General features: G+C 40.1%; 2 protein-coding genes across 7 annotated transcripts; both read right to left on the reverse strand.

The window, feature by feature from the left end:
* Nucleotides 1-702: 702 nt before the first annotated feature.
* Nucleotides 703-15,465, reverse strand: LOC118564864. Of its 6 annotated transcripts, none has more exons than XM_036144196.1 (13): nt 15,381-15,465; nt 13,156-13,857; nt 12,288-12,355; nt 12,040-12,120; nt 11,423-11,482; nt 8,371-10,279; nt 6,825-6,905; nt 5,217-5,495; nt 5,061-5,108; nt 4,950-5,018; nt 2,847-3,131; nt 2,565-2,729; nt 703-1,509 (listed from the first exon to the last, which is right to left on the reverse strand). In XM_036144196.1, the coding sequence occupies exons 2-13, from the start codon at nt 13,796-13,798 to the stop codon at nt 1,205-1,207; spliced, it is 3,993 nt and encodes a 1,330-aa protein (XP_036000089.1). In that variant the 5' UTR covers nt 13,799-13,857; nt 15,381-15,465; the 3' UTR covers nt 703-1,204. The 6 variants fall into 6 exon arrangements, with proteins under 6 accessions (XP_036000089.1, XP_036000087.1, XP_036000088.1 ...); XM_036144194.1 differs by having other exon boundaries at nt 4,950-5,024; XM_036144195.1 differs by having other exon boundaries at nt 2,847-3,122; nt 4,950-5,030.
* A 2,244-nt stretch (nt 15,466-17,709) lies between these two features.
* Nucleotides 17,710-20,602, reverse strand: LOC105920521 (zinc-binding protein A33). Its single transcript, XM_036144197.1, has one exon. It carries the CDS (start codon nt 20,480-20,482, stop codon nt 18,770-18,772), a length of 1,713 nt encoding a protein of 570 aa, XP_036000090.1. The 5' UTR covers nt 20,483-20,602; the 3' UTR covers nt 17,710-18,769.
* Between the last annotated feature and the right edge of the window lie 2,382 nt (nt 20,603-22,984).

Here is a 22,984-nt window from a genome sequence, read left to right on the forward strand (position 1 = left end):
TAAAATTTGAAGAAAACTAAAGATTCAGTGTTATTTGTAGCTTTTTCATGAATGGTATAGTTTGCTTCTAGTTGTTTTAGGCATGAGCCACGATAGGCTTACAACAATGTGATAACTTTGAAATTTAGAAATATGTCAAAAGCAAAAAGTGCCCAATAATGCTTTAATAATGTGGCATATTTAAATTTAAAGAAATGTAAAGAAAGGTTTAAAGTTTTTTCCAAAAAAAAAAACAGGTCAGAACTGGGCTTATTAATGGGATATTTCTTTTAAACACGGCCAAATCAACAGAAATTGTCCATCAATCACAATACAGACCTTCTTCTGTGGTCCTTTTATCCCTTAAAACAATTTTTTTTTTAGCTATTGCTTGAGCAGAATAGAAGAGCAGAATTGTGTTTGTTGCCTGCATTAGTTTATTCTATAATAATATTTAAAAAAAAATCATAATGGTGATAACTGATTTTCATGACCTTTGTAAAACACAGCTAACAGGAAACTTCCCCCTCACAACAGGTACCACATGTCATCTGGGCCACAGGGTTCAAAAACATGATACCATAATGCACTTTCAGGTAATTTCTGGAATAACAGAGACTTGTCTTTTAGTTCGGAAACTTCTACAATGTTCTTGAACTGTGGTTTTATAAGTTGAATTCTAACAAACAAACAAAAAAAGTAATGTCACAAAGTCAAACAGGACCGCCTGAAAATGTCGTTTATGAAAAACCTAAAAGTTTTGACATAGAAATTACTATATACATACAGAACAAATGCACTTTGTCAAATAATCTAGTAAAATGATAAATTAAAAAAACATCTGGGATTTCTAATAAAAAAAAAATAAAAAATTAAACCCAAGCTTTTCTAACTACGGTCCTCGAAAGGTACGGTATTCTCCAACTTTTAGAGCAACACATCTGACTCGAATGAACGACTTAATCCCAGGCCTCTGCAGAAATCAGAACAGACGCATTAAGCGCAGACCTTGATGACATGCTGAGGAGGTCATCCAGTCATAGCAGAGGTGAAAAAGAAAAGTCGCGGGATCAAAAGATTTTTCTAGACATCCTAATTAAAGCTATCAAACAAGCTGTGGTGACTTAGACACAGAAGACACAAACATCAACAGAGGTACATATGTAAGCAAGAAAGGAACGTGGAGACATGTTCAAAGAATGTCGACTTGGAGACTAAAGACCGGCTACAACTGGTGGTAACGTCCGACGCTCTGCTGTGGTTTGTCCTTCCTGGACTTGCTGCTCTTTGAAGGCGTCTTTAGAGCGCCGCTCTGTCGTTGTAGCGTCGTGATCCTGTTCCTGACGTAGTCCTTTACACCCTTCCAAGAGCGGTTCCTGAGAGCGTGCGGCTCAGCGTTCAGGCACTGAACGCAGTCGTCTTTCTGAGGCAGCTTCTGCTTTGTGATGAAACTCATCAGGTGTTTCTCCACGGCAGCGACCTCCGCTTCGTTCCACGTGTGTTTGGATTTTATGTGCGGACCTGCAGAGGCTAAATAAAAACAGAATAAAAAGAAATCAGTACTAAACTTATTGTGTTATTAAATGTAGTATAGAAGTCAATCTTTTTATTTAGATCTTGAGTCCTGTTCAAGTTCATTGTCTTCTTAAAATCGTTTTAAAATTTTGTAACCTTAGTAAAAAAAATAATTGAGTCTTTAAGCTCTTTTTGATTGCTGTGAACCATCTGCACAAAAATGGGATATATCCATAAAACTGGAGATGAGCTGGAGTTTCTTTGTCAAGCTGCTGTTAAACTGGTTATTTTTCTACGTCTGTTAGTGTATCTAAACAGGCTTTTTACATGAAATGAGGAGCAGCTTTTATGATGAACTCACTGCCTGTTTACTAGGTACATCTGTACTACTCGTTAATGCAGACTCCAATCTCATGGAAGCAACTCAACGCATCTATTCACGTGTTGAAGATGATTTGGTGATGTTCCAACTGAGCATCAGAATGGCAAAGAAAGGAGAATTAAGTGACTACCAACTTGGCATTGCTTTGAAAAGCCTGGAAACAGATGGACTATAGCAGCAAAAGGCCACACTGGATACTACTTCAGTCCACTGAGAACAGGAAACTCCTGCTACAATTCAAAAAAACTCGCCAAACTTGGGCAATAAGAGGTTTAGAAAAAAAAGTGTACCATCTTAAGGTCAAAAATGGTTTGCCCTTTACAATATTTTGACAATACATTTTCCTAAAGATATATTCGGCATTGCTGCTGTGATATTCGTGGAAGCCGGATGAGTGCACTGGCAAAATAAAATCCTCATTTTCCAAAAATGTAATCTTAATTCAATTCAATTTTATTTATATAGCGCCAAATCATGAAACATGTCTTCTCAAGGCACTTTACAAAATCAAGTTCAATCATATTATACAGACTGGGTCAGAAAATTGTAAATTTTAGTTAATTAAATCAATTTATCAATGTCGGGATCTTCTCGGAAAACGACAGGGGAAACACTGGTTTACTCATGTAGCTTTTACTACTTATTCATTACTTAATTATTCACTATTTATTGTCTATTAAATAAATACCTTTTCCTTTTGACCTGCCAGACTTGGGAGGGGAACGCATGTCGCAGCTGGTGGTTGCTGCATAGGTCTGAGGTTGATAAAGATTTGATGGACCAAAGCTGCAACTGGAGATTACGCTGAGAAGCTCTGGAACGGTTTGTTGTTCAGTTGGAGACCGGAACCTCCCTGGTAAAAATTAATAAATAAAAACAAGGCTGTTAATATTTCCAAGAATAAACAGTTTGCTTAAGCGTCCTACACTTGTTTTATTCTAAAAGTTTAAAATAAACATTCAGTTGTTACCAGAGCTCTGGGACGTCTCCTGTTTGGAGCGGCTCTTGGGTTTTGATGAATCTTTGAAAAACACTCCTTGTCTTTGCAGAGCTGTGATCCGGTTCCTGACGTAATCTTTTACACCTTTCCAGGACCGGTTCCTCAGCGCCTGCGGCTCCGCCTCCAGACACCGGACACAGTCGTCTTTGTGGGGCAGCTTGTGCTCCTCGATAAACCGCATCAGATGTTTCTCAACAGCGCGAACCTCCGCTTCGTCCCATTTAGGCTTGGGTTTGTGCCGCAAGTCTGAGCGTGCTGAGAGAAAGAAATCGTTCTTTTATGTTACAAAATCCTATATTGTTTAACGAAAATTTGCACAGGTAAAGTACAACGGAAATAAAAGGAAATCTTAAAAAAAAAAACTATAGAATGCCAACTAAATAGTGAGATCTCAGATAATCAACATAAATACCGGATTTTTCGGACTATAACTTGCACTGTTTTTCATAGTTTGGCCGATCCTGTGACTTATATATTAATTTTAAATGGTAATTCGTATTGACCAGCATGAACCAAGGAGTAAAAATTACCATCTGTAGCCACAAGAGGGCGCTCTAGGCTTGAGGACTATCCTGCTCCTGTACCTCTTAAAGATTTTTTGAAACATTAACTTATAGACAACACAGACTAAACACATGTCTGTTTGTTGTTTCGCTGTTTCAGTCTGCATTCACGCGGCGGAGCGTTGTGTGGTGCAGCTCGAAGGACCCAGACTGCGACAGAACCCTGTTATTAGGCTGTCTGTGAAGCTAATAACAGCTAGCGCTAGCTTACAGCTCTGTTGTCCAGCTGGGTTACAACTTTGCTGATTCACACAAGCTTTATGTTGCTCTGAAACATCCGTGTTGTACTGTTAGCTTAGCATGTAGCTAACCTGACAACAGCCAGCTGTATGTATCGCTCCGCCTAGCTCCACTCACATACATCTGGGACACGGCTCATTGAAAATGATTTCCCCAACCAAATTTTTGGTCTGGCCAATCAGGACGCAGGGCGGGTGTTTCATGGATGTGACGTAGTGGAGACGCCACCGTGAGATTCCAACAACAATGGCGGCTCGCATCGAGGATGCAAGCGTTAGCATTGATGCTGCTATTTCCTCCGTGTTGTCCAATCTATCTGATATTGTTTCATTAAAAGAACATCAGAGAACGGCTCTGAAGGCTTTTGTTGGTGGAAACCATGTTTTCGCCCTTCTCCCGACCGGATTTGGCAAGTTTTGTTTTCCGGGGCGCGTACGCGGACGGCTTTGCCGCCTGTCTTCCCCCTCTTCCTGTCAGCTCACTGTCAATAAAAGGTGTGCCACTACAGTGTTTCCCGCATGGATTTGCTTTTGCGAGGCGGAGCGGGGGGGGTGGATGACTTTTTGTCCGCGGAGCGGGGGGGGGGGGGGGGGTGGACGACACGTTTTCCGCGGCCGCCTCGCCAAGATAGCGCTGCGGGAAACCCTGCACTACAGCCGCAAACACATTAAAAAAAAAACATTGTTGTGTTTTTTCCGGCGTCGGTCTCATCAGCGTCACGGGTTAGCTTCGGTGTGACTGGTTGAAATAGCACGTTGATAAAGATGACAGACAAGTGGCTTATCCAATCATATGCAAGGAGTTTTGATAAGGCCCAGCCTTCAGTAAAGGCAATGCCTATGGCGGTGTCCCAGATGTATGTGAGTGGAGCTAGGCGGAGCGATACATACAGCTGGCTGTTGTCAGGTTAGCATGTAGCACCATTCGGGTCACAATCTAATTTAGGCGTAATTTTGACAGCTTTCCGCCAAACAGGCCATTACGATGAAATGCACTGGATAAGACCTTCCTGCTTGGAGTTGCTAATTCATCCTCCCAGGTATGTTTCATGTTATTCAGCCAGTTGTGGATGCAGCTGTGTAATTTATTAAGTTGGCGTACCACATTAAATGTCAGTTTTTTGTCTTGGATTGTGTGAAATAAATGTCTAAATAAATGTGTATAGTCCGGTGTCCCTTATATACGTTTTTTTTCCTCATTATGACGCATTTTTTGACTGATGCAATTTATATTCCGGAGTGACTTGTAGTCTAAAAAATATGGTAGTTACCTTTTCCTTTTTGGGACTTTGAAGGACCCGATTTTGAACTGGGACCTGGACCTGGACCTGGACCTGGACCTGGACCTGGACCTGGACCTGGACCTGGACCTGGACCTGTACCGGGTTTCTCTCTGGGTTCCTTTCCTCCATCTGAAGGTTTTGACATTGCTGTATATAAATGTAAAATAAAGACAATTTTTTCCTAAACTATACCATATTTTTTTTTAAACACTCTTTGTTTCAATGATAGATTTAACTATTATATGTAGGTGTTACCAGAACTCTGCTTCGGTTTGGCCTTCCTGGTGCCGGTGCCGCTTTTCGATGATTTCTTGAAAGAGCCGGCCTGTCTCTGCAGGGTTGTGATCCGGTTTCGGACGTAGTCCTTCACACCTTTCCACGAGCGTTTCCTCAGCGCACGCGGCTCGGCCTCGAGGCACCCAACACAGTCGTCTTTCTGAGGGATCTTGTGGTTCTTGATGAAACTCATCAAGTGTTTTTCTACGGCATGAACCTCTGCGTCGCTCCATGCGAGTTTGGCCTTGCTGTGTAGTGCTGAGACAGAAGAGAAAAAAAAAAAAAAGACAATAAGAGCGCGGAGCCACCTCCCAGATTCAACTGTGCAGCAAATATAGGATCTATGTGGCGTGTTAAAAACCTCCTGATTGTAAAAAGCATTGAAAGCTGAGAGCTGGAGGCTGTGAGCTTGGCCCGTTACTTTTTGTGGTATTTAAATGTCAAAATGTTCCCTTATTCTTATTTATTATAATTATTATTTGCTGTAAGGTATTAGGAGTGTAATGCATCAATGTGGCTGGAGGTGACTTCCTGTTTCTCTCCACTATCGCCATTAGCATGTGGGATTGCATCAAGCTGATGACTTAGTGTGTCAACACTGTAAATATTTGCTAAATGTTGGAGCGTTTGATTAAATTAATTAATTTAATTATATAAAAATAAATAATACTCAAGTATGGCCTCCTGATGAGGGGAGATGACACAGACTGTGTGTTGAACAACAGAGATCACTGGACTTCAGCCGTGGGTATTTTCTATAGTTTTTGCAAACATCACCAGAAAACACGACACCTGTTGAAGCCATTATGTGGAGCAAGATGCCTTCACTATTGGTTGTATTAACCCAAAAATCAGTAGAGTTGTCCATATTCAACACGCTGTAACAGGCAACTCTACCTAGATGCGACATTTTATGCTTTTTTTTAGAGCGGACATCACAATCTATCATAGTTTCTGGCAATCACTGCAGTGTGCATATGTATGCAATTAAATATTTATTAATATCTCATAGACTGACTATGAGCTGGTCAGTTATTCCTTCCTAGAAGAAGATTATCAGCTAAAGAAAGTAAGTAATTAATATCAACAATAAACAACTTGAAGTAATAACTGATGTCAGTGTTTTAGTAATTATAATTATGTATTATAATCGTTAAACCTCTGTAAGAATAACAGATTTGGACCTGAGTTTTATCCGCTGAAGTTCAATCAGTCTGAAGCAGAGAGAATCAGTCTGAAGCAGAGAGAATCAGTCTGAAGCAGATAGCTGCATTACATGCATGATAAAAAGTGCACTGAGTGATGAGCACGGTTTAAAAAAAAAAAAAAAAAAAAAAAAAAGAGATATGGGGTGTTCTCCAAGAGTTTAGGAGGAATTTATAGTTGTCCATTTAAAAAAAATAATGGCAGAAACTTTTGTCTTCTGGGTTTTGTCTTGTTTTGCTGTTTTTTTCCCCTCCACTAACTCACAACTATCCCAGGATTTATATGAAGATAAATAAAATTCTAGGTCATCTGATAGCAAGAAAGCTTTACACCATCAACTACAAATTATAAAATGTCATCACAATTCTAATAAATAAGTACCTTCTTTCCTCAACTTCTTGCCTGCGTCAGCCGTACTGCAGCCATTCGCTCCTCTGCGTTGTTGATACAATTTCAGCGGTCCTGAATCAGATGGGGGGCGGGAGAGAAAACACATCACCAGCTCTTTGATAGACTTCAAAATAATAATTATTTTAGGTGCCTTTAAATAATGATACTGTTAAAAAACAAACAAATGCTTTTTTCGTATTTAGACAAATGATAATGTGGATCAATCACCAACGGGTCTAATCAAAGTGGAGGTCTAAAGACTTTTAATCCGTCCTAAATTAGTCAATATGAAGCATACAATCATATTTTTGGAGGAATTTAATCTGATTTCTGCAGCCTGTGGAAACGTTAAAAGCATGTTCTGTAAATTAACTGAATTATTTTTTAATTCACTAGATTAGGTCCAGATTTCTGCTTCTTCCTTAACGTTCTCCACGTCTTTCAAAAAGAACTCAGAATCCACAAATTTAAACATTATTTTTCCTCCTTTACATTAAAAAGTGGTTCTATTTTAATTTTCTAAAAGCTTTTCAAAACAATGTGAAATTATTGAATTTACAAAGAGATATAAAGAAATTATTTTTGGAAAATGTCAGCAACGAAAATCAATCAATCCATCCATCCACGCCTCCATTCGTCCATCTATCCTTTCATATGTCCATCTATCCATCCATCCATCCATCCATATGTCCATCTATCCACCCAAGCATCCATCCGTCCATTCACGCATCCATCCATCCATATGTCCATCTATCCACCCAAGCATCCATCCGTCCGTTCATGCATCCATCCGTCCATCCATCCATCCATCCATCCATCCATATGTCCATCTATCCATCCATCCATATGTCCATCTATCCATCCATCCATATGTCCATCTACCCATCCAAGCATCCATCCATCCATATGTCCATCTATCCACCCAAGCATCCATCCGTCCGTTCATGCATCCATCTGTCCGTTCATGCATGCACCCATCCATCCATATGTCCATCCGTCCAAGCATCCATCTGTCCGTTCATGCATGCATCCATCCATCCATCCATATGTCCATCTATCCATCCATCCATCCGTATGTCAATCTATCCACCCAAGCATCCATCCGTCCGTTCACGCATCCATCCATCCATCCATCCATCCATCCATCTATCCACCCAAGCATCCATCCGTCCGTTCACGCATCCATCCATCCATCAATCCACCCATCCATCCATCCATCCATCCATCCATCCATCCATCCATATGTCCATCTATCCACCCAAGCATCCATCCATCCATCCGTTCGTTTACGCATCCATCCATCCATCCATCCATCCATATGTCCATCTATCCACCCAAGCATCCATCCGTCCGTTCATGCATCCATCCGTCCATCCATCCATCCAAGTATCCATCTGTCTGTCCGTTCACACATCCATCCATCCATTCATCTATCCATCCATCCAGTCTTGAAATGCCAAGACCACATGGGATGTTTGGTTGTGAACGCATTAAATTAAAAAAGACGTTCACATGTTAGCTGAAAAAGGAAGCTTACCTTCAGACTCCATGATGCTATCGTCGCACATCGTGTCGTTGATCTGTCGCAGCTCTTTGATGTCACTACTGGGCCCCAAAATCTGTCTGACCTCTTCCTCGTCCAGGTTAATCAGCTGAAGCAACGTCGTAAAATGCTTCCGGATCTTTAGCACGTTGAGGCCAGCGGGGTCCTCAGCTCCACACTTTTTGGCGTGCAGCTGAAGGCATTGCGACCCTTTCTGTGGAGTCATCGCCAGCTGTCGCGCAAACACGTACGGGTTGTCGCCGACGACCCCGCACGCTTCCCGAACATCCACCAGAAGCTCCATGGAGGACTCGAGCGAGGGCTTCAGGATGATGGGGACCGTTCTCCCGCAGCTCCCTCTGATGTTAATCCGCTTGAACAGACCGCACAGTTTCCTTTCCAGCTCTGAGATGGATACGTCCATGTCATCGCACACGTCTGAGAGCACCCGAGCCTTGAAATCCGCCACGGTAATAGACGCCACCTCGCCGGGAAGTCTCCTGTTGAAAAGAATCGTGCGAGCCAGGACCGCCCTGGCCAGAGCGGTGTAGTTCTCCGAGCAAACGTTCTCGCGGAGCTTCTCCTCGGCCGCCCGGTGAAACTTTTCCAGGTGGTAGTGCAGACGCTTCACGTCCTGGACGGACGGCACCTCCTTCGCCTTCTTCCTCTGCGTGTCCTTGATGTTTGACAGCGCGCAGGAGGTGATGCACCTGGTCCACCTTCTGTTGTACACGGAGAGGAAGATCTTGCAGCACTCCGCCGCTTTAGTGTCGCCGTAGCTCTGGGCGTTGCTCTCAATGATGCCGCAGATCTTCTTCAGGTGGTAGCCGAGCTTGAGGGCGAGCGACGCCCTGGCGTAGGTCTTCTTCTCGGGGTCGTACCCCGTCAGCACCTTCACGGCGGACACCACGTGTTTGAAGTTGGAGGGCTTGAAGAAATCCTCCAAACTCTGCAGGGGGGTCGACTTCTGGGCCTCCAGCAGGAGTCTGGCCACGTGCCGAAGGGTTTGCCTCACGTATTCGTGCCTCTTGCCGTCGCTGCTGTGCTCGTTAAAAATCTGCTCTCCAAACTGCAGCATGATCGAGTCTCCCATGACAGTCTCCGACACTTCGTCATACACCATGGCGCTGAGGAGGTTCTTAAAACCCTCACTGAGGCCGTCGCAGTTCTTAGTCAGAAGCGCGCACCGCGACACGATCCGCTTCCGCCCCTCCTTTGGGTTGCTTCCCTTCTTGTCCTTCTCTCTGCACCTCTTCATGTGGATGAACATGGATTTCTTCCTGAAGAGACCGTGACAGTAAATGCAGTGGACGAAGTCTATGGGTTTGCTGGGAAGGCTGCGCCTCATCCGTACGGCTAGTTGGCCCTTCCCCGTTTGTAGGACGTCCCTGTTGTGTTTGAAGTTCCCTTCGTTTATCAGCTTCTGCCAGATGTCTTTCCTTTCCTTGGAGTTTGCAGGATGCTGAAACGCAACGGCGACCTCCACCCTGTCGCTGTGCACCCTGGTGAGATGCCTGGCCATCTTGGTCAGCGGTCGCGCACAAAACAGGCAGTAATTTAGTTTGCTGTAACAGCGGCCTTCCTTCGGTTTGACCACTTGGACCTCCACCTTCCCAGTCTTCTTCTCCTTTATATTCTCAACCGTGTTTTGTGGAGAGGAGGGATTTTCTTCCTCGGACAAACTGTCATCTGAATTTTCCTCTTGTTTAATCGTGTCATTCATAGGACTCGACGGATCGCTGTGACTGACTTGGTCCTCGGGGACGGCGTCGTCCTCAGAATGGGAGCTTGAAAAACTGACTTCACTCTGAGGCACATAATCGGACTCGGCGTCACCGTCAGCATCAGCATCAACATCGGCGTCAGCATCAGCCTCTGACTCACTGCAACTTTTATCCATTTCCTGAAACAGGACAGAAAAACATTACTAATTACCACAAATTAATCGTTAATTTAATAAATGGCAATAAATGCAGGATATTCCTTTTCAGTTCCCCGATGTTTGCGTTAAAACGTGTTTATCCCCTGTTAAACATGCTAAAATACGTTTGGTTTCATTGCTGAAAAATGTATAAAAAAAAAATTGAGTTTTTATTTTTTTTTACAAAATCAATTAACACCACATACATACATTCTTAATTTATGGTTTACATTTTTTTCACTAATCAGGTTCTCCTGGAACCTTTACTTTGGAATCCACCATTTCCTGTTGTCATAGGATGTGACACGTGACTAATTCCCTTAACCAATCAAAACAGGGATGTCATGCACATTTAAGTAAGGTAAATCTGTGTTACTAGTGATTAATTAGTGAAAGCAGCAACGATGATGTACAACTGAAATTACATTTTTACCTGTACTGGAAAAGGAGCCACATAACAGCTTTTCTCCTCACCATCTGATATCAGATCAGAACAAATGTTTCCTGTTTTAGGTCTAATGGGATTACCAAAGTTATTTCTAATCACTAAAGGTAACTTAATGACATCTTCATGTGTTTTGTTAAGCGGCTGATAATGGATGCCTGTACCAGCAGAGTAAGCCCCATTTCTGATTTATAAACGGCAAAGGGGATCTTAAAGGCGACTTTTGGGGTTTAAGAATGTTTTGTAAAAGACTCCAAGAACCAAGGATTTTTTATTGTCACCATATGTTACCATGGTCCCCTCCATATCTATCCTGCAGACCTAACCATGGTTATGACTTTTTGGATAAGCTAAAGGTTTTTGATGTAATTGCCATTAACCTTTTTCCCTACAGGTGACGAACAAAGCCTGAAAATAGAACCCTCCTTGGACGCGGCTGGCGGATTATCGCAGAATGAAAGAGAGGAAAAACTAAACCGGAAGACGTAGAAAACACCTAAAAAAGGACAAGACAAAAGATGGAGTGGCTAATAATTTAGTAAATGATTCAAAAATAAATGCAGGACTTCCTGTTGTGCCTCTTGGCAGTCATCCCTGCTCTGTCATGTGTAACAAAGTGATGATTCTGTGTCTTAAACATTATTTAACAAATTAGACTACAAGGCAAAGAGGGAACTCACCTGAACATCGTTGTGTGAAGGCTCCTCCTCCTCGCTCTGATCTGACGGCATTGTTTCAAGCTTAATGGGGGAAAAAAACAACACAAAATTCAAATTACCTTCATCTACTTTAGTGCTGGACGATATAGAAAAAAGGTTTATAGATAAAATAGAAATCAGATCGATATTGATAATTATCAAAAAATTCAAAACATATATTTTAAGTGCAGCCATGGCCATTTTATGCTGTTGCTTAATGCCCTCCTTTTTTTAAATAAAGAACATTGAATTCAAACATCGCTCTTTATTCAGCCAACTTTTTACCAAAACTGTAAGTCTTAAAAAAAGAAGAAGGAAAAACAAGAACACGTGCTCTCTGAACTGACGGAGCGTTCCTGGGTCTGTGTTTCTGATTGGCGGAGAGGATGTAATAATTAAAGTATTTACCTACAGGATAGGCTAGAATACAGGAGGAAGGAAAACTGTTCTTCTATTGAACTTTTTATTGACCCCTTATTTTTCTATTGAACTTCATGTCTATCGATCGATGTATATTGTTATTGAATTATCGTCCAGCCCTAATCTACTTTGTACAAAACTGTTCAACCAGGACTGTCCTTTAACCTCTGCATACTTACAAGTTTGTCGATGTTTTCCAGTTGTTTGAGCAGCTCTGCGCGCTGGTTTAAAATCGAGGAACGTTTTACGTCGGCTTCGGTCTGAGAGAAAAAGACAAAAACGTCAACAGCGACCATGTTTAAGTCTTCAGTGATTCTCTAAAATCTTGGTTTCTACTTGGAAGGGGCGAAACAATTTCCCTGAAGAAATAAACGTGTAGGGGGGGTAAACAGAAGCAGGTTTTGGAGTTCGATGATCAGACCCTTACCAGAGGAGCACAACTTTTTTCCCGCGATGGATCTTTGTTGACACGACCGGCTACATCTGAGATCGCTCCTGAAAAAAATTACAGTTAAAAACCTCTTAAAAGGATTAGTTTTAGCGCCAACATGGTAAACCTTCAAAATAAAAGTATCATCCAGGCATGAAGCTCTTTGAACTGTAGACAGCATAAAGCTTCAGGCAGAAATTTATCCCTGACAAATATATTTTAATACAGAAGGCATTCTCCTAAAGCTACTTATAATGGTGACATTGGTGCAGAAGTTAAACTGATAGCTGGAACTAATTTGTGCACAAATATAGTTGCTGGCTATAAATAACTTTACCAAATAGTTTTATTTCGAAATAGTTGGCAAAATTGTGAAAGAAAATGGCTAAAAGGACTGTTTGCCCAAACTTTTGGTATGTCTTTTTCTATGAGAGTCCTGTTTTTATGACTATCTCCCTTCAATGTGTTTTACTGTAAATGCCAGATTTGGGGGCCTCAACACTAAACGTCGTCCTGTCAATAGATTCCTTCCACCTGAGCTGTTGAATTCTGCAGCTCCTCCAGAGTTACCCCACAACCTCTTTGCTTTTCTTCATTGTTCTCTCTTTGCCTGACCTATCAGTTGCAGTAGGTTACCTTTGATTGTTTGTTTTCTTACGAAAAGAAATAATTGTAATTTGACTTCTGAAGGCAGTTTCTGACAGGCGCACCAAACGATTTTTATTCATTAAAATGATCATGCACTACTTTGTATTCGTTTATTAAAAAAAAAGTCTGATAACAAAATGTGAAAATGTTCAAGAAGAGACTTAAGTACTTGCACAAAGTCCCGTCCAAACGGAGCGACACTGAAGACATAACTTACTCCCACCGCTGGATGAAGGCACCCACTGCTGCTGTTCCGTGGAGGTGGGTGAAGTAAAGGTGTTTGGGTATCTGCCGGCGTTATTTTGTCCTCCAAATGCCGCTTGAGACCCGCTAACGTTTGATCCACACGACGAAACGCCAAAGGAGTGATTCTGAAGCCCGTGTGACAAGCCATGCCCAGGCATCTGAGTTTGAAACATTTTGTAATTGGCTTGCTGGGCGGGTAAACCCTGGACCGCACAGGCCGGCGGACCCTGGTTTTGCTGGGGAAGACCCGCCGCGGGAATCATTTTCGCTTGGTTGGTCGCCGGCAAACCCGAAGGCGTGTAAGAGGTTTGCGGAGCGAAGTTCATAGCCTGAGGAGCGCCGGTGTTGGCGGAGGTATGAAAGAGCGAGCTGGATGAAAAAATGCTGTTCAGGTTGGCAGACTTAAACAGGCTGTTGTTTCTGTTCGGGTTGCTCATGGAGCTCTGGCCGGCCGTCTCCAGGTGGCCAAACAACGACCGCTGATCAGAACCCAGACTGTGCGTTTGAGAGTTCAGGTTCATGGGGAGTCCCTGAGACGCAGCTGTGGACCAGCCACTGTGGTCCAGCCATGTCGAACACTGTATGTGGTTCTTATTTGCAGCAGAGTTATCCATCGCTTTCCATAACCATCCAGTTTGTTGCTTGGAGTCTCAAATTTCTTTATGGACAAGACCTACGAGAAGAAAAAAAACTGAGGTTTAAATGGATATTGTGGTTTGCCTTAAATCATTGCATGCAAAGTTCATGGGAAACCCACTTATTTTTGTACTTTGATTCAAAGATTTATTTTTAAATCATAAAAAATCTTTTCTTAAATCGTTTTTTTCAGGAACTGTTTAAGGTTTTTCTTTGAAATCTTGCTGTTGCTTCAGTTTCGACCTTTTCCAACTGATTTCTAGCACATTAAGTAAAGAACTTTTTGTAAAAACAATCCATTAAAAAATGTCTTTGAATGTTTCTAAGACAGCAAAAAACTGTTAATAATATAAGTTACATAACAGACATTTAATTCCATACTGACGGGTTGAAATTAACAGTAAAGAAATTTAAGCAAATTGTGGCTTTGCATCTGGAATCTAAAGGTTTAAAAATAAACCATTTAAAAGTTTCTCGATTGACACATTTTAAGGACACACAATTTATTGATCTGTAGAATGAGATGGCTCAAATATTTTATCAAAACTAGTCCGTCGTACAAGTAATAGGCGAGTGCTCTGTTTATTAAAGTAAGCCCATCCAATTCACAGATTTTCGCGTCATTTTTTATGTCTGTTTGAATATTCATGCTTTTTGCCACAAATCAGAGTCAAGTTTGAAGTCTCCTAAAAGTAAAATAAATATTTTATAATTAAATCCGAACAATATAGGTCACTTCTAACCCTGCATTGCTGCTGGCAAAGAATCCAAACGTGTTCATTCGTCTTTAGGCTTAAATTATTGGAAGAAGATTTAATAATTACCACTTCCTAACAATTAATTCCCCATCCAAAAATCTGCATTTATAGGATTTATGCTCTAATAAAAACAATAGAAATAGGTTAAAATATTGTTACTGTTAAACTTCTGAATTAATCCGAATTTCTTGTCTTTGTAATAAGTTAGTTAACAGATGTTTATAACATTTTGTTGCACTAAATATGGTTGAGGGGTGTATTCTCTCTCTGAACTGGAGAATTGTTATTGTTTTACAAACATTTTTCTAAATCCACATTTAACATCTTCTCAGTTTTAAAAAGTAAATACTTCTCCTGCGAGGTTACCTCGGGTTAAAACCATCGCTGGATGAAAACTATACAATCCCCCAGATTTTATAGTTTTGTATCCATCCATGCATCTCAAATGTTCACATTGTTGTTGTTTTTTGTTGCTGTTTATTTAAGGAAATGTCTTCCCTACGAAAGACCTTTAGTGCAAACAATATTTTCCACAGAGCTGATGACTATCGCTAACTATTTGCAGGAAACCAACATCTAAATATCCAAAGTAAATCTAAATAAGCTCATTCCTAGCGCAGGGAGCTGTTGTCATTTTCGGCTAGCAGCTGTAAAGAAAAGCTGAGCGGCTTCTGAAGTCTCAACATCTGCGCGTTTCTGCGCTGATAAAGAATTTAAAATAAACCAAACTGCATAAAAAACAATGCTGTAAAAATGAAGTCCGGTTATTTTCCTGCAAACAGTTTGAACATTGAAGGCATACCTGCGAATTACTCAGGCTGTGGGTTTCTTTTTTCGCACCAGACCTGGTCAAATACGTCATTTCCGTCTGATTTCTTCTTCTTCTCTTCTCCTCTTCTGTCGTCTTCTTCTTGGTTTTTATTGGCGATGGGTAAGAAACGTTTGGTTAGCATTACCGCCACCTACTGCTCTGGAATGAGGCTTAAACACATATTGTTTTATACATGTGTTATCATATTTTGTTAATCAACTTGGTTTTCCTGAAAATCTAATAAAAAATGTGAATGCTTTTACTTTCTGAATCTCCCTGCAGTATGTTTATTAAATTAAATATTTATCATTTTTACTAAATTCCTCCAACAATAATCTTTTCTTCATCTTATATCTCCCACAAACCAAAATAATATTCTGTTGTTTCACTTTCTCCACAATATCAACAGTTTTCTGTATTATGTTCTGTTTCTCCTTCCTGCTCTTCTCTCTCCTTCTCTTTTGAATCCTATAAAACCATTTCCTTGTTATCTTCATCCTATTCTTTCTGCCACTTTTCCTTCAATCTTTGTTTAACTATACATTTTGCTTCTGATTTGCTTGTAGTAGCTACAGGCTTGATCAGTACTGTTGTTGCCTTTTTCGCTTCCCTATCTGTTGTTTCATTTCCCTTAATCCCAATATGTGCTGGTACCCAAATAAATATAACTTTTAATCCCATCATCTGTATTCTAAATCATTATAGTATTTCTAATAAAATGTCAGCTCTGCTTTCTGAAATTTAAACTGGTTAGTGCTGAGCTGGAATCTAAACAAATTATTGTTCTTAAAGGTCTTATTTCTTCTATCCACTGTTCTGCTAATAGTAATGCTGACATTTTCCCTGTATGCACCGACAACCCATTTGTAATTTGTTTTCCTTTTTTTATCTGAAATTCTGGTATGTTAAATGTTACACCTATTTCCTCAGTTGGATTTTATGATGCATATGTGTATATCTGTACATAAATATATTACACATGTTTATATAACTATGTTCTGTATTTGAATTAAATCCTTTAATCCTTTATCCTTCTTTTTGTCTAAAAAGTGTTAAGTCTTATTTTGCATCTGGTAAAATCCATGGTGGTAATGACACTGTTGGACTAATTATCATTATAACGGTGAGACATGGAACAATTGTGACTGAAATAAGGTGATTAAAGTATCTGCCCATACCAATCTAAAAACACATGGGCTACTGTTTCTTCTTGTGCACAATAATTACAGCTACTAGCATGATGCATATTCACGTTTTATTTCCATTGCTCCTTTTAAACTATTAAACTATCCCCTCTCTTCTTCTGTCCTCTTGTTTTTGACAATTCTCTTTCATTTCTATTCAGCAACACTTATTTTAGTCTATGTTTAAATGTCTCGTATTCATGTGTACAACATTTCACTTCTTTCTTCTCTTCACAAATGTATCCATCTCCATCTGCATCAACATCTGCAGGAATCCCCCCAATCAACTCTTTTTGTCCCTCTACTCTTTTGTTTTGGCTTTTAAATCACACGCCATAATATCTCATCTTGTTCCTGAATGCATCACAATGTCTGTTATTTAATCCACTACTGGATTCTGAGTAAATGAAAACTTTTCCCTAAGAACCTTCTGTCTGTAAAATAAATTGAAAAGCTAATGGTTTTCTTTTAAAAACACCTACATGATCCTAATTTCTCTTGTTAGCTGTAATCTAATAGATTTTACTGGTAAAATAATTAATATATTTGCCTATTTGATGGTAAAATGTTTGGTGCATTCGAGTAAAAGATAGGAATTTCTTAGTTATAAAATTTAATTAACACAACTCTAAGAAACCACAAGGTAATAATTATATTATTTCTATGTATTCTCTGATGAGAACCTAGTATTTTTGCTCGAGTTTTTTCTTTGATTTCATTATATAAAGAATAAGTTTACCAATCAGATGTTCCTGATATAACTGTGTGTCAGTCTATTGTAATATCCGACTACATCAAGATAATAAAACACATTTGGTTGCTTATTCCATTATTTTATTGCACAAAATATCTCAGCAGTTTGACTCCCATTCAAGTTGCAGTGTCTACAATCCCCCAACAGGAGGATGTTGCCCATAAAAGAGATTTAAAATTTAATTCACAAATTAAAATCAATATCTATGAGCCGTCTCAGAAACAAACAATAAAATGAAAACCACTTTTTTTTTTTTACTTTTTTTAAGCCAAAGTATTAGTCAGTAAAATATATAATGATACATAATAATAATGAAAATAATAATTACCTAATATGAAATGGATCATTAAAATGAAAAATATAAACAGAACAAAACAAAAAGTATCAAACATTAAAAAAAATCTAGGAAAACTTACATTTGCTTGTTATATTGTTTTAATATAAAGTCCAGATGCAGCTTTTGATGGGAAACAATTCTTTATACAGTATATACCTTGGTGTGACTTTTTTGGTGTAGAAAATGATAAATTCAAAGGTGGAATTGGTGTGTGTACTACAAAGGAACTTCAGTTTTAAGTATATTTCTACTTAAAACATCCAAAACAAAACGGAAAATAGAAAATTACTAGTTTACATCCATCTGGTGTCAATCTCGTAGCCATTATGTAGAAGATGTGTTAACCCAATCCAAAAGAAACATGAACAATTAATATATTTCCTTTGTGTAAGAGCTGACAAATTAGTATCACTGAAAAAAACTTGTAAAACACTATCCTAAGCACATAGAAAATATACTAAACCCTTTAGAAGTTAAAATAGTGAATACACACAAATCCCCAAAAATAACAACCATAGCAATAAAAGATTGTATGCCTAATAGTAAAATTAAAGGAACAAAATCCCTGATTCCCTTTCAGCTTTCAAGTATTATCTTCACAAGTAATAAACAGATTAGAAAGAATTTCATCATAAACTCTATTTGAAAACGACATTCCAAAGAAAAAAAATGAAAGTGGCATTAAACTGAAGAGGATATATACCATATATTTCTGCGACAAGTCATTACAGAAACAGAAAGGGTAAAATGTTACATTTTAAGAAATGAGAATAGTAAAAATAGTAGAAATAAAAAAACAAACCCAAGGACAGAAAGTTGCCTGTTTTTGGAAATGTAGGTAATTGGAAAAGCATTTACAAGGCCAGCCACTTATGCCCTGTTTTATTTTCAAAGATTTGATCTTTTTATATATTAATCTTAAATTTCAAACGTTTTTGTACTGTTGTTTGCTCTGTCTCTTGCATATAGCATTCATGGTTGTAGGTTTATTCGTTTCCTTTATATCTAAAGCTCTAAATGGTCTTGATGTAGCATACAGATATCGTGTCCTGATCCATTTCTGTCACCATTATATATTTTTCCTGTAAAACGTCAACTGTTCCTCTCAGGGAGATATTTTACAGATCTTAACCTCAGCTGTTTTATTATCGCCGGACTTTCCGATACAAAAGTATGGGAAGAGTTTCTCGTTGAAAGTGTCCTTGTGACTGCAGAGCTGACTCCTGTCCTCACAGCTGTAGAAGGTCACCTCTCCTCCATCATAGTCCAGCTGGATCCGGATCCTCTGGGGAATCCTCTTTACCGTCACAGCCTTGCCGGCGCCATTGGAGTACTTTCCATTGCGATGCACCAAAGAGAAAACTCCGAACTTTGGTGAAGCGTATGACTCTCTCTTTCGGTCGAATGACTCTTTAACATAACCGATAATCCAGTCGGGGTGGTCTCCCACCTTCACCTCCCAGGTGTGTTTCCCTGAGCTGTAGCCCTCAGAACCAAAAACGTTGTTGTACTTAGTGTTTCTCTCTGGATTTTCAGGAAGCTGCTGCCATGTCTCTCCACATTTAACGCTGGACAGATCGTCGGACAGATAGAGACTGGGGTGTGCGGTGTTTGGGTCCAGAATGATGGGACTGAATTGGACCTTCTCCTTCATCTTCTCCCAGACTCTGTAGGTCAGGTTGCCCACATATTTGGAAACATCTATCAGAGCTCCTGAGACCATCTGGGGGTCTGGCACTAACCTCTGGGCTCTGGCTCTGCTCTGAGTGGCTTTATAACTGCTGAGGAACGGTAAAGTGTTCTTCTGGAGGTCTTCTTCAATTGCGAAGATGCTGTCTGTCAGAGAGGAGAGCTGCTCCTGGATCCCGCTCAGGTTTCTGTTGATAACCATCATCTTCCGCTCCTCTTCCTCCCTCAGAGCTGCCAGTCTTTTGTCCTCTTCCTGTTTCAGGAACTGGTGGAGCTTGTTGAACTCATCTCTAATCTGACTCTCCGTGGTCAGAACCTGGATTTTTAGGTGATCTGCCATTTCACTGTAGGTTTTCTGCACCTGCATGTTCCAGTTCCTCTTGTGCTGCAGAGACTGTAAATCGGATCTCAGCAGCACCTTCAGCTCATTGATTGCCTGTTCTATGGGGAGCACCTTATGATTTTGATGGAGAGTAAACTCACACATGTGACACACAGCCCTCTGTTCATCTCTACAGAAGTATTTAGGATCTTCTGGATGCATGGCACACACCACTATTAACTTCTCGTCCGGCCTTGCCCATGGAGATGGTCCAGACATCTGTTGTTCCACCGGCTTTGGCCACAAAGGTGGTCCAGACACCGGCTGTTCCACTGGCTTTGGCCACAAAGGTGGTCTAGACACCTGCTGTTCCACTGGCTTTGGCCACAAAGGTGGTCTAGACACCTGCTGTTCCACTGGCTTTGGCCACAAAGGTGGTCCAGACACCGGCTGTTCCACTGGCTTTGGCCACAAAGGTGGTCCAGACACCGGCTGTTCCACAGGCTTTGGCCACAAAGATGGTCCAGCCGCCTGCCCTTCCTCCGGCTTTGGCCACGAAGATGTTTCAGACGCCTGCCTCGCAGCAAAAGAATCAGCAAGTTCCTTCAGCGTGTAGTTCACTGAGAGCCTTTCTTTGGATGATCTTCTTTTACAAATGGGACAGTTTCTGTTATTAGCTTCTTGCCAGTATCTCTGCAGGCAGCTTGCACAGAAGTTATGGCTGCAGCTCAGAGAAACTGGATCTTTTAACGTACCCGTACAAATGGGGCAGCATAGATACGATTTAAAAATGGTCGACTGAGCCATCCTGCGTTGTCTTCTACGAAGCCGCTGAGAAAAAGGACTCACCGAGTTCTCTCCAGTGAAATACCGGCAAATGTGGATTCCTGCAGGGATTGTGAAGTCGATGGTGTTCCCGTGATGGTGTCTCAGGTCTGGTCATGATGAGAAATGCCTGGATTGTTTTTTAGCTCTCAGAGCCGTGTTACCGGTCAAACAGGTTGGGTTGCGCAATTGTTTTGTATACACTACCAGTCAAAAGTGTGGACTCACCTTTTCATTCATTGCTCTGTCTTTATTTTTTATTACTACCTCTGGGAACACCTTCAAGACAGTTGAAAAACTATTTCAGGTAACTAACCTCATGAAGCCCATGGAGAGAAGGCCAAGGGTGACCAAAGCAAAACAATGGGTGGGGGCTTCGAAAAAGCAAAAACATACAAGATGTTTTGAGTTATTTAACAATTTTGTGTTTGATACATACTTTTATATACTTTTGACTCATAGTTTTTATGTCTTCACTATACATCTGCAATTTAAAAAGGTCATAAAAATAAAAAAAAGCCACTTAATGACAAAGGTGAGTACAAACTTTTGGCTGGTAGTGTAACTCAGTAAATGGCCTTGTACTGTGGCACAATCCGTGTAAAATTGAAATTTTACACATATTCTGTTAAATCTTTAGGTAAAGACACTGAGGAATCTAGAACATTATGGTTTGTACTTTGACTAATGAACAGTAAATATACTTAAACTTTGTCCCAGCTCACCAGAAACTGGATAGACAACTTTTTTGTCTTGAGCTCTTACAAGAAACCTGTTCTGCCTCATTGTCAGTGTGAATGTGCTCTTAAATGTAACCCATCAGGAAACCTGCTTAATGTCAGGTAAAGAAACAAACTGTTAGCCTTTAATAAACAAAAATGAGAAACTGTAAAATATAGTGTCTGTATCAACCTGTGCATCAAGCAGACAAACAAAATAACATACAGCTCCAGTCAGAAGTTTATGTTCTCTCAACAAGGTCATTGATCTCATCCTAATTTAGGGCTTTTAAAACATTTTAATTAATCCTTTTTTTATACACGTTATTTATTGGAGACTCAGTGTCTCATTTACAAGACATACCTGTTTAAACACATGAAATTACAATAATTTACAACAGCAATTACACATTTAACCCAACATATGGTTTAAAATGTCATGACAAAAGTAACAAATGTCTAAATCAGAGGTCTTCCGTTCCAGTCGTCGAGGTCTGGTGTCCTGCAGCTTTTAGATGTGTTCCTGATCCACCACACCTGAGTCAAATAATCATCAGTAGGACTGTGGAGAACTTGACTACATGCTGAGGAGCTAATTCAGCCATTTGATTCAGGTGTGTTGGACCAATTAAAGACGCCTGTTCTAAATAAAACAAGTATAATTTTCAATAAACTCTATCTCCAGTCCTTTTAATAAAACTCTGAATTTCCCAAGTGTGACCAGACTGGACAGTTTCAGGTCCTGCTGAAGTAGGCTAAATGATCTTAAATGATACTAAAGTAATTAGACAAGTATTGTGGCACCGCATGGAGAATAGATTGATAATTGAACAGTGCAAGAGTCTGCACATATGTAGTGAGGGCCAGCTTACCAACGAGTACAAGGTGCACTGGTGAATAGTGTTTTTTACTGTCGGTAATAAATCTAAGAGCTCCATGATACACGGCGTCTAGCATGTGTAAAGAGCTGACAGAGGTGTTCATATAGAGGATATCTCTATAGTCTAAATCACTCATGAAGATGGTACACACCAACTGTTTCCCGGCCTGATATAAGAAACATGATTTCTTTTACTAAAGATTCCTAATTTGAGCTTACGCCTTTTTAACAGATTTACAACATGACCTTTAAAGGTCAAAGTATCATCGATATGTATGCCGAGGTATTTATAGGATGATACGAAATCAATGTACCGTCCTTGTGTTATGATAATTTAAGGCAGAGGTTGGGGAACCTTCTTTCTATTAACAAATAATATGGCTTTAGTTTTACCGCCATTCAGTACCAACCCAAGTTCTGAAGGCTGTGACTGAATGATGTCAAAAGAACCCTTCAGATGTTGAAAAACAAAATCAGTGGATTTGGAACGACAGTAGATCACAGAATCATCAGCATAGAGATGCATAGCTGTATCTTTGAGACCCTGTCCCAGTGTATTGATGTAAATGCTGAATAGAGTGGGCCTGAACTTGAGCCTTGAGGAACTCCTTTTGTAATGTCCAAATAATTTGATTTCAGACCACACTGTACACACTGTTTACGCCCAGTCAAATAAAAAAAAAAAAAAAAACAGATTCATTCAGTGGTCATTTTTCCTGGCAGGAAGGACTGTTATACATACAAGTGCACCGTATAGGAGGGAAAAGTTAGGATAATTCCAAGGGCCCCTGACTCACAGGACTAATTTTAAATAAAGTTTGGGTGTAATCAGGAGGATAAATTAAACATAGATGGCTGAATTAGCACAAGCATTGATAGACGCTC

This window comes from Fundulus heteroclitus, chromosome 12 (genome assembly GCF_011125445.2).
Source record: "Fundulus heteroclitus isolate FHET01 chromosome 12, MU-UCD_Fhet_4.1, whole genome shotgun sequence".
Taxonomy (NCBI): Eukaryota; Metazoa; Chordata; class Actinopteri; order Cyprinodontiformes; family Fundulidae; genus Fundulus; species Fundulus heteroclitus.